The 11,216-nt window shown below is 39.5% G+C and overlaps 2 protein-coding genes across 2 annotated transcripts; both read right to left on the reverse strand.

Moving 5' to 3' along the window:
• Positions 1 to 1,633: 1,633 nt before the first annotated feature.
• Positions 1,634 to 6,381, reverse strand: LOC125906449 (uncharacterized). Its single transcript, XM_049605258.1, has 4 exons — positions 6,174 to 6,381; positions 6,081 to 6,112; positions 4,871 to 5,111; positions 1,634 to 4,803 (listed from the first exon to the last, which is right to left on the reverse strand). The coding sequence occupies exons 1-4, from the start codon at positions 6,175 to 6,177 to the stop codon at positions 4,655 to 4,657; spliced, it is 426 nt and encodes a 141-aa protein (XP_049461215.1). The 5' UTR covers positions 6,178 to 6,381; the 3' UTR covers positions 1,634 to 4,654.
• Positions 6,382 to 6,559: 178 nt separating this feature from the next.
• LOC125906452 (uncharacterized) lies at positions 6,560 to 7,614 on the reverse strand. Its single transcript, XM_049605262.1, has 2 exons — positions 7,358 to 7,614; positions 6,560 to 7,297 (listed from the first exon to the last, which is right to left on the reverse strand). The coding sequence occupies exons 1-2, from the start codon at positions 7,463 to 7,465 to the stop codon at positions 7,097 to 7,099; spliced, it is 309 nt and encodes a 102-aa protein (XP_049461219.1). The 5' UTR covers positions 7,466 to 7,614; the 3' UTR covers positions 6,560 to 7,096.
• Positions 7,615 to 11,216: the final 3,602 nt, after the last annotated feature.

Genomic DNA, 11,216 nt, shown 5'->3' on the forward strand with positions numbered 1-11,216 from the left:
AAAGAGCGCTGTGTTTGGTTTGAGTTTGTTGTGTTGCTACTTCTAATTTCATTGAGAAAAATTACAGCGTTATGAACCGTGAACAAAAAGTGGCCACCTTGCGGCTTACAAATGCGTGGTCCACTTTCATTAGGTTACATATGGTGTCTCTTCGACAACCTCCACAAACCAGAGAATGGGCGCGCCCCATTCTTCTGGAAAGAAACTATCAAGCTAGTCGGTTGGTTAACACCATTATGGAGGAAGAATTGGATACCACCATTATAAATTTTATGAGGTTATCCAGAAATGATTTTAACTATCTGCTTGAGCAAATTACGCCAAAAATTAAAAAAATGGATACCAATATGCGCCCGAGTTTGTCACCAAGGGACATGCTAATTGTGACATTACGATATTTGGCTACGGGAGACCAATACAAGTCGCTTGAATACGCTTTTCGGGTAAGAATATTTTTTTAAGTTTTCAAACGTTTCAAAATAACTCATTAACCTATATTTGTTTTTAGATTTCTGCCCAAGCGATTTCTAAATTCGTACCTCAAGTATGTGATTGCCTTGTTGAAGTTTTAAGAAACTATGTGAAGGTAAGAAACAAAAGAGCATCATCTTATTTTCTAGATTAGTTGCTTTCCAATGGTTTAGGGCAGGGGTCTCCAAACTTTTCAGTTCGCGAGCCGCATTGCTTCACAATCAATCTTGTTGAGGGCCATTTTGACGCTACCTTTAGAATGAGTGGAAGTTTAAATCTCGTTTTAATAAGAAAATATTATTGAAATATATCAAATTTCTGCAGCTTTCTTTTATTGGATCTTGATTTTCAAATTTCAGAAGTAAAGAAAAAAATCTGTTAGAAAAGAAAGCTATTTAATTTAACCTTAACCCAGTCCTCGCTGGCCGCATTAAAGGCGTTTGAGGGCCGCATGCGGCCCGCGGGCCGTAGTTTGGAGACCCCTGGTCTAGGGTATTCGTCCACCGTATCCGTGTACAGTTGCGTTAATAGGCTTAGTAATGTTAGTTAATAATGGGTGGAAAAAGTCTCATCGCCAACGGTGACAGTGATGAGCATAGTAACACGCCTAGACCAACAGATGGCAACACATTTCATGTGCTTTATCATACAACGCCGCGGTAAATAAATTTAACAACCATCTAGACCGTAAAAAAACACTAAAAAAAATAATATGAGTCTTGGGACGTACACTACCGCTACGGACGGATTCAATGATAGCAGCTATTAATTTGTAGCTCGCCTATAGTTCAGTTAACTGTAAATATTACTATTTCCTTTCCGCTGTTCCGTTGTATTAATTTGTCCTATGTTTATATAATGTTTCTTCGCTAAGTCTTTCATTAGATCCATGGTCTGTAGGTAACCTGATGATTTCTTTTCTGCATATCGCTTTCAACAATTGACTATCAGTTAGCCTTAAACACTTCCTCTTGCATCCTGATTGCGTCCTACTCTTTTTGTGTTTGGTTATAATATGACGGTGATGGTATAATTAAATCCAAAACAAGTATTTTGATTGGCTTTCCCTGGTTCTTTAACCTGATTGTTGCGAAAATTGTGTGAAGCTGTTATTTTCATCTGGTACTACTTTTTACAATTTTAATCTCCTCCTACCTAAGTCACCTACTGTAGCATATCAGTTTTCTACTGATTCTACTGAGTTTTATTTTCTAGATCAATAGTATACCATAAAAGAACCCTAAAATAAGCCTTATGGATTCAATCCTCAAATTAATCGAGTCCCGCAAGATAGAACTATTCAATTAAGTCCCTGGTAATGAACCCATTATTGTATGAGATATGCATAGACTATTTACATTTATTAAGTAAATAATGAAGAAGAATATCAGTTAGGATGCATAACAGAATTATAGTTTTATTTTCGCTATTTTTTGGTGTTAACATCACAGAATGAATGTATATGCTAAGTGTCAGCTGAAACATGCATATACTGCGTGCTTGTGCTTTGCATTAACATGTTAACATATATCTCATTTATTCCATATCACATTTTTATCACATTTACATTTCATCATTTCACAGATTATTTTGTGGCTTCCAAATTTTCTACTTAATGATCTTCTATACTCACCTCCCCACCCTCTCTCTCTCTCTCTCCCTATCTCTCTATCTCTCTCCTTACTATCTCTCGTTCACTCTCTCTGTCTCTCTCTTGTTGGCCTGCTCACGATAGAGCAAGTCGACGTGACATGGCCCAGTCAACAACAATTCTCCAGGATCCTCGGTCCCTGGCTGCAGCCTCCCATCCATGCAGACACCCGATCTCCCTCAGGTCTCGCTTCACTTAATCTAGCCAGCGAGAATGCTGCGCACGCCTGCGCCTCGTGCTAAGCAGGAGGTCGCTGTCGAAGACTTTCTTGGTGAGGCATGAGTCCGGCATTCTTTTCACATGCCCACATGCTTATAATTCCAGCCTTCGCCACCGTCAGGATGATCGTGGTTCATTCTTCTCCTCTAGATGATGCGTTGCTCAAACACTTCCAGAGCGTTTGCAACCTGGTAGCATTCTAAGAGATCTGCCGAAAACAATATTATAAGCAAGTTATGTATTTCCTAGCAAAACTGTTTGGCAGCTATCGATATGATTTACCGCTACCCTCTGCATCATCTCACCTTTGCCTTTATTGTGCCCGGCGTCCTTGACGAGTCTCAAATCTCTCCTGTTGAATCTCTGCTACCCTACTCAACATCGTCGCAGTAAACTCCTCTCGCCGATCAGGCGACCAGCTACGAACGATGTTGCATATCGAATCTAAGTCATCCGGTGGTGCATTCAAACGATCGATTAGATTGTTAGTTGCCGATCCAATCGTTTTGATCACCTGCAACACATCCTCATTATAGGCTAAGTTGGCCTCTTGCCAACGTCTTTGCCTGTTACGCAACGTTCGAGCTGGTGGAGTTGTTGGGCGAGGAGGAGTAGGGTAGCGTGGAGGCGATCGGGATCTCGGTGATGTAGCACGGGACATTCCTGTGCGCTGCGTCCTACCACGGGACGGTCCAGCTACCGGCGACCCACCATCGTACGGTCCCGAGTAGTTCGTCCTACCACGGGACGGTCCAGCTACCGGCGACCTACCATCGTACGGTCCCGAGTAGTTGGACCTACCACGGGACGGTTCAGCAACCGGCGACCCACCATCGTACGGTTCTGGAAGCGGCGAGGCACTGTAGGACGGTGATGGCAGCGGTGACGGTGGAGCAGGAAATGGGGTAATAGCCTCGTCCAATACCTCTATTTCTAGGTGTGTTAGCTGAACGAATAATATGTATAATAATATAAATAATAATATCTAAATAAGAATATGATTTTTTTGTTCCTGTTTAAAAAAAAATCTATCTCTTCTTCTTTTCACAGTTACCCACCAATTCGGAGGAATGGATGAAAATTGTGCAGGGCTTTGAAGAAAAGTGGAATTTTCCCCATACACTCGGGGCGATTGACGGCAAACATGTTATGATAAAAGCTCCACCGCATAGCGGAACTGACTATTTTAACTATAGAAGGTTTTTTAGTGTTGTATTTTTAGGTGTGGTAGATTCTAACAGTAATTTTATACATGCAGATGTTGGGTCTAAAGGTAGAATATCAGACGGAGGAGTCTTTAGAAATTCTATACTCTACAAAAAACTAGAAAGAAACGAGTGTGGTATTCCAAGCCCTGCACCGTTATACCAAGCATCCCGCATCCTTGTCCCGTATATGTTTTTAGGAGATAAGGCTTTTCCGTTGACGCATTACTGCCTTAGACCGTTCAGTGGTTTAACGGAAAGAGGATCAGTCCAGCGCATTTTTAATATGCGACACTCGATTGCCAGGCGTCCTGTTGAAATGGCCTACGGAATCCATAGTGGCAGGTTTCGGGTGTTGAGAAAGCCTATCGAGCTTAGCGAGGAAAACGCCAAAAAGGTGATAATGGCCACTATATATTTGCATAATTTTATACGACGGGATGAAAATACTAGGAGTCAAGATGCCAACCAATTTATATATAGACAAGACGACAATCCAAATATGCTTAGATTTAATGCAAATAGATCACGGCCCAATTTCAATATGATGGAAATTCGGATGCATATGGCAAATTATTTAGTAAATAATTGAAAATAGGAAAATTAATGAAATAAATAAAATTAATAAATTTATATTTGTGACAACCTTGCAAATCCTTGCCGAACACTAATACTACGAACTTACTCTGCTTACATAAAGTAAGGATTATTGCACTACTACCATTTAATGTATAAGTTGAATTTGTACAGTAATAAATGTAAGTCTTATCTCGCAACTCATCTCGTTCACCTCTCTTTCAAATAAACAATCAGTAAATCAAAAGAAAGCGCTAAATATTTAATAGTTTTTCTAATTTCGGATAGCTTGTAGCATACAATGCGCTTGAATACATTTGTAAAATTTGTGGAAAACAATATTATTAGTTTTATTATCTTTTTTACCTTATACTATCGGTAATACGTTCGTTTAAAATGATGTGAAGAGCTTATAGAATAATATAACCATGGACATAAAATAAAACATAAATAGTTTGAACTCGCTGATAGAACTTAGATTGCATGTCAACTATTAAACTTGTGCTTTTTCCATATAAAAACACAAATAAACTTATTGAGATGATATCAAAGTGCAACCAACGCGGACCAAATGTATATATTTACTTACGGTATTCAACGTTTTACCACAATCGGTTGTTCCATCGAGAAACCGCATCGCACTATAGGCAAACCAAGTGGGGTTGTCAACTTCATCAGCTCCTATAAATAATAAAATAATAAAATAAGTTTTTATAGCTCTGCTAAGTTACTTTCTGATAGTTCATACCAGAACCAGTTACCAGACTCTTGTTGTATGTTGATCGGCACTTTCTATATGTAGACTGGAGTGATGCCCACTTGTCCTTCAACACATTGACTGGCAATCCCACTTGGTCAGCTATGCTGCACCAATCGTCGTTCCGACGATTAATATCTTTGTAATCCTTGTGTTTCCGGTTCCAAATGGCTTCATGCCGGAACACAAGGTCTACAAACACAAGAGTAATTTCCTCACTCATATGGATGTTCTGAAAAGAAAATATTTTTGCAAGAAAATGTTGGTTCAGTTATGATTGTATTTTACGACGCATTGGAAAGTATTGTAGCATATCTGCATAAATAAGAAATCATTTCTCAAACACAATAAAAGCGCAGCGTAGGTAAAGATAATCAAACATTTAACAGTTGAAACTATTTATACAAAGCACGCCAATGCAGGAGCAGTTTAAACAGTATAACCTACAAGAGTTACAAAAGTCAACATTCATGCTAACAAAAGATAACAAGATAAAAATGATAACTTTGAAACATACAACCCTCAATGAGCATAAATAAAACCATCACGTATCTTAAGGCAAGGCCTCTTTGCCAAGGTAAAACCTAAGCTCTTCTAGTAAGGAAATTTTTAATGAAGTATATGTTCGCCTGGTAGATCCATTGCAGGATCAAACTAGGCAGTGATGAAAAGTTTTCGCAAAGTTTAAGTTAGGCTTATACCAGTAAAATGCTAATTTTCCTCAAAAGGTGTTCGAAAGCCACTGTGACCAATGAGTGTAGCTTGGAGTAAGGTAGTGGTAATCGCTCTTGCCGGCGTGCATGTGGAAAAATCAAAATTGTTTGATTCTGCGCTAATGAAATACATGCCGGCGGAGGACAAAAAAAAATTATACGCGACCATGGTGATATGACGGGTCGCAAGTACCAACAACACAGACGTGGTTATCTCGGTTCGCTGGAGTAGATGCCACAAGCCCTAATGAAACTGCTTGAGAACATATCATGGGAAACGATTAGCGATGAACCCGTGCTGTACCACATTTTCGTCATTGTAAACCAATCGTGGCTCGCAAAACCTCGCAATCGTACACGTTGCCGTCTTTTTCCCCGTCTAGATCGATCTCAATCGCTTCCAGATGATCAACATACAATACGTTGTCAGCGTAATCAAGCGGTGGTTTTTCGTCATCGAAAAATTCATACTGAATTTGTATACATACCTTCTTCCTCTTTTTTTTGTCTGGCATATAATCTAAAAATAGAAAACTGGGGTTATATATCTCCAAATATACATTATATCACTCCTTTATTACCCATTTTTGTGTTTTTATCGTAAATTTCACGCAAATACAACAAACAACGTTTTACCGGCCAAAATGTAAACAATGATGAAATGTCATTCGAACGCGCTACCGCGGAAACGCAGAAATGTTCATGCTGGACATCTCTGCGGAACTGTTCTACTGTTATACGCGTTTGAACGCGGGCGCGGAAAACGCGCGTCGTGTATTTGCGGCCTTACTTTTAGCTTTCCATACAGCAGTAATTCCAGGGCTTAAAACACTGCGTAACGCTCTCCTGGCTTCGTCAATGTTTCGTTAAAATTTAAAATTTAACCGGTATTTTTAACGAAAAGGATCAAAATTAACGAAAAAATCGACAAGGATGGCAATATGTTTCTTTCCGTTTTAGTCATCATGTTTCTATTTCTTCGTTGAGCTATCGTTTTCATTTTTTTATGAATTAAATTAATGTAATTTGTATTTTTTATATTAATTATCCACCATATTGGTTGGATCCTACGGCGGGACATTTGTCGCTATCGTCCCGCAAATGATCCGGCGCGGTGAAGACATCCCGATGGAACTGCTTAACTTCGGTGCGTAAACGAGGGCTACAGCGCGGGGCGTCACGGTGCGGCCTCATTGTACGCGGCATTTCCATGCTATCTGCTGATAAGGCCTGTGTCGTACTGGACGGCCAGTGTTTCACGATCTAGTGCACCTTGCTGTTTTCATACAACCGACTGAGATCCGTCTCCTGTCCGGATGGTTGTTGTTGTTACTGTCTCCGTAGGCGTCGTTCGATTTCAGTGCCCAAGCGGATGCCTTTTGCGGAAAGAATTCTTCTCGTGCACCATATTTACCGAGGTGCACCATCATTCCACAGCCGCCGCCACCAAACGCTTGCGTGCTCTTGCGCCGCAGGTTCATCAGTATCGCACTAGAGAGCGAGGCTATCCCGGTGGCTGTAGGCGGCCGTCGTACAGCTGTTGACCACCGTCGAGATTATGGAAATGTGGGACAAGGGGCGCATGTTTTGTTGCGGCTAGTGCAGTGCTGACGGTAGTGCACGACCGCGAGGCAGGAACAATATTGGACGGCGTCATTCTCTGTATTTGATGGAGCGGGCGGAACTCTACCACCGAGTTTAAATGCTGCGAGAAATATTAAAAATATAGTTAATGCGATGATAATGGTGATAAAGATACACTAACCTGTTGTACAAGCTTGATAATATACAAATTACAAGCTGTAAAATTTGCGGCTGCTTGCTTTTCTTGTCGCCTTTCATCACACACGAAGCTTGACGAACTTTTTGACATTATGAATGGCGGCGCAGCACATACAGTATGTCTCAAAAAGTATCTTCATCAAGAGCAAATTAATTAAATCAAATAATTTAATGATTTTAAATATAATATATTTTTAGTTTGGAAAATGGTATGCGATGTGTTAATACGTCGAAAATCTCCATCAAAATTAAACAAAATATTTTTTTCTATTTTCTTTTTAATTGTCATATCAAATGAAGATAAACTGAAATCAAATGTTAAACATGTGAATAAAATAATGAAATGTTTTGCAATTAAAATCAGAGTGCTTAATTAAATAAATATTAAAAATAAAATGGTTTTTAAACCCTGCTTAAACTACATAGAAACTACATAGTGTTGACAAAATTTGAATAACACTGTCAGTTATATTGGTCTGAGTCAAAAATAACAAGGTAACGGAACATGTCGTTATGCTGTAACGCAAGCAAATGTCATATTCCCTTAAGAAACTCTATTTGATTTTTAACGGCTTTAAGAAACTGTTAATAATCAAATAGAGTTTCTTAAGGCTACTTGGGACCGTATCCCGCGATCACCGACACCAGAATGGCCTTTTTTCGCCATCGCTTCGCTCGTCTCGATCGCTTCTCATTCTCTTCTCCGTAGCAATAGACGATGCGCAATCTCAGATTGCGCATATATTTATCTGTCAAACGGGTCGGTTTGATATATTTATCTGTCAAAAAATATATATATATCTCGGACATATAATCTTGAAAATTTATGCGCAATCTTGGCGCAATCTGAAAATGTATGGAAATGACGTTTATAGCTCAGGGTTGGCTACGCGAAATGACTTATGTTTTGATAAAACGAATATATGCGCAATCTGAGATTGCGCATCGTGTATTAATACGGTCTCATAAATTGTTCTCGCTGAGTGTCAGCCGCCCGAACCATGTATGCCGCCTTCAGCTCCATCTACACGTAGCCGGTTGTGTAGAGAACTTGTTGCGGCTAAGGTCGCTACAGTAGGAACAATCTCAACTTAATTTTTCATAATCGTTACATTATTAAAATCATCCAAATAATCGCAATATTATACGAAAAAGCGTTTGACAGCACGTGCGATAAAATCGCATGCGATGGAGCACAGACACAGGCCTTAAGCCGGACGGATATGCGCGTGTTGGTGTTGAAACTTTGGCTACCAGAATAAACGGTAGACCATTTTTATATTTTGAGATTGCCAAGATTTATTTAACTTTGTCGAATGGTTTACAAAATTGGATGTGTCTTTGAGAAGAGAATAAAGGGAAAATGTTGTTGTTGTTGTTAGTATGGTTTAGAGAGGCTTTGGCTCCTGCGGAGTTCTTTCGCCTCTAATAAAGGGAAAAGAGAGCGCGTGTAGTGTTCGCTGGGTTTTTATAAACGATGAGACGGAAGTGTATTGCGCGGCCTCGTGGCTTATGTCACGTTGACATATTTGGTTAATCCGTGCGCGGTGTATGTCAGGTTGACGTTTCTTGGATAATCCGTGTGCGGTGTGTACAGCCGGAGGTCAGCTCCGAACAGTGGTAGGGCCACACCGTGGTCGCCACAGTACTCCCCCATCAGACTGGTGTTACCGGAAACGAAGCGGGATTATGACGCGACGCTGTGAACGAGTGACACCGGTCGAGAAATCGTTCGGAGATGAAGATGTATCTGGCGGTGGTGGGGCAGGTGGTGGCGGCGTTGGCTGCGACACAGGTGTCGGCTCTTGTAGTGAATAGCAGGGCTTCAGGCGGTCGATGGAGATGTTGGTCGATCTACCGTTAACCGTACACTCCAAGTCAAACCGTCAAGCAGCGCATACGATTTAAAGCATATACACATCTCCAAACCGTTTTTTTTTCAATCGGAGCAATAAAATAAAAATTACGAAAAATAATACAAAGTGTTTAACTTTTTTTGCTTAGTACAACAAAAAAAAAATAAGTGGTTAAGTGTAAAGAAGAAGATGGGGGTCGTGGACCCGGGAGGAAGCAGGACTTTCGGGTCCTACTTCAGTATATTGGGAGAACCGCCGAATAGGAACTCGAGGAAAAAAAGGAAAATAAGAGGGGAGCGAATCAACCTCAACTTCGACGAATCGTCCAGGACTGAAGAGGTATTTATGGTGATTGAAAGTGATACCAAGGGTAAAAGCCTGGCAAAATACAATCCTTTTCTATTTGCGAAATCAACCGAGATGGCGTTGGGAGGGAAGCCATTGTAAACAACAATGCTACGGGATGGTAAAATTCTTATGCGCCTAAAAAACCAAACCGAAGCAAATAAATTAAAAAAGCTCAACCTTAACCACGGTACTGATAATATTAAAGTGAACATATATGAACCTAAAACTCTAAACAGCACTAAAGGCATCATCAGATGTGACGCCTGCAAGTTTTTATCGGAAGAAGAACTCTTAGAAGGTCTTCGACCCCAAAAAGTCACCGATGTTTACATCATGAAGCGAAAGGGACAAAATGGGGAAACATATAACACACGTACCGCCATCATCACTTTCAAAACTACAGTGCTGCCCAGAAATATAGAGATAGGATATTTCACGGAAAGAGTAGAACTTTTTGTACCCAATCCGATGAGATGCATGACATGTATGCGTTTTGGCCACACAAAAAATAATTGCTCTAGGGAGAAAATTTGCGCAAAATGTGGAGAAAATTATCACGCGCATTATCAATTATTTGCAATAACCCACTTAAATGTAGTGAATGCGGAGAAAACCATTCGGCCTTAGACAAAGAGTGTCCTATATGGAAGGATGAAGTGGAAATTAAAAAAATACAGGCAGAGAAACGTATTACCATGAGGGAAGCAAGACAAATTAGACGCGAAACAGTGCCATTAGTACCACGCAAATACGCACATTTCACACACATTTAACATTTCAAGAACAAACATACGATAAAGACATACATATACTAAAAAATATATAAAATATAACAGCCAAGAATAATGACTTAACAACACAAATAAAAGTAAACACAAGTCTCACACTAGATATAGGATCTAAAAACAACAAAAATGCCCAAACCATCAAACAAATCACTTTAGAAAACATTAACAAACACGACAAAAATAGACCACAAATTTTCACAGATGGAAGTATTGCAGGAGAAAAAACGGGCATAGGTATCTACATTAAAAACAAACAACATCAACACTACTACAGCTACAACTTAAAAAATACTACATCCATAACTACAACTGAACTAATCGGTATAGAGAAAGCCTTACAAATAGCAGAAGAAAATAAAATAGAAAATCCCATTATATATACCGACAGTCTAACATCCTGTAACATTCTTCAGAACGCATTAACAGAAAACAAAATAGAACAAATCTTGTACAACATACTAAAAATAGCAGCTAAAATACAAGCAGACATTTTTTGGATCCCATCACATGTGGGAATTGATGGAAATGACAAAGCCGACGACCTAGCGAAAAAGGGAACTCTCTCAACATGCACAATACAGAATAAAATTAGATATACAGACGCTATCCAAACATTTAGAAACGAAATGGAAAAAAAAAACACTCAAAAATGGTTCATAAACGCATCAAGAGAAAAGGGGAAAAAAATCTTAGAATTCCAAAAAGAATTTAGACTAGAGTTGTGGCACAAAGGAATTAATTTAAAAGGAAATAGGATAAAAATAATAAACAAGATTTTAGCAGGACATGACCTATCTGAATTTTGGCTACACAAAATGAAAAAAACAGATGACGGTACGTGCGATATATG

This window comes from Anopheles coluzzii, chromosome 2, assembly GCF_943734685.1.
Source record: "Anopheles coluzzii chromosome 2, AcolN3, whole genome shotgun sequence".
In the NCBI taxonomy this organism is placed as follows: domain Eukaryota; kingdom Metazoa; phylum Arthropoda; class Insecta; order Diptera; family Culicidae; genus Anopheles; species Anopheles coluzzii.

Coding starts and splice junctions, on each gene's coding strand:
- LOC125906449 (XM_049605258.1), bottom strand. Junction 5,112..6,080: donor ACAAAAAAAAGAGGAAGAAG/GTATGTATACAA, acceptor TTTTCTTTTCAG/AACATCCATATGAGTGAGGA. Junction 4,804..4,870: donor GAGTCTGGTAACTGGTTCTG/GTATGAACTATC, acceptor TATTATTTATAG/GAGCTGATGAAGTTGACAAC.
- LOC125906452 (XM_049605262.1), bottom strand. CDS start 7,465: ATGTCAAAAAGTTCGTCAAGCTTCGTGTGTGATGAAAGGCGACAAGAA. Junction 7,298..7,357: donor TTATCAAGCTTGTACAACAG/GTTAGTGTATCT, acceptor TATTTCTCGCAG/CATTTAAACTCGGTGGTAGA.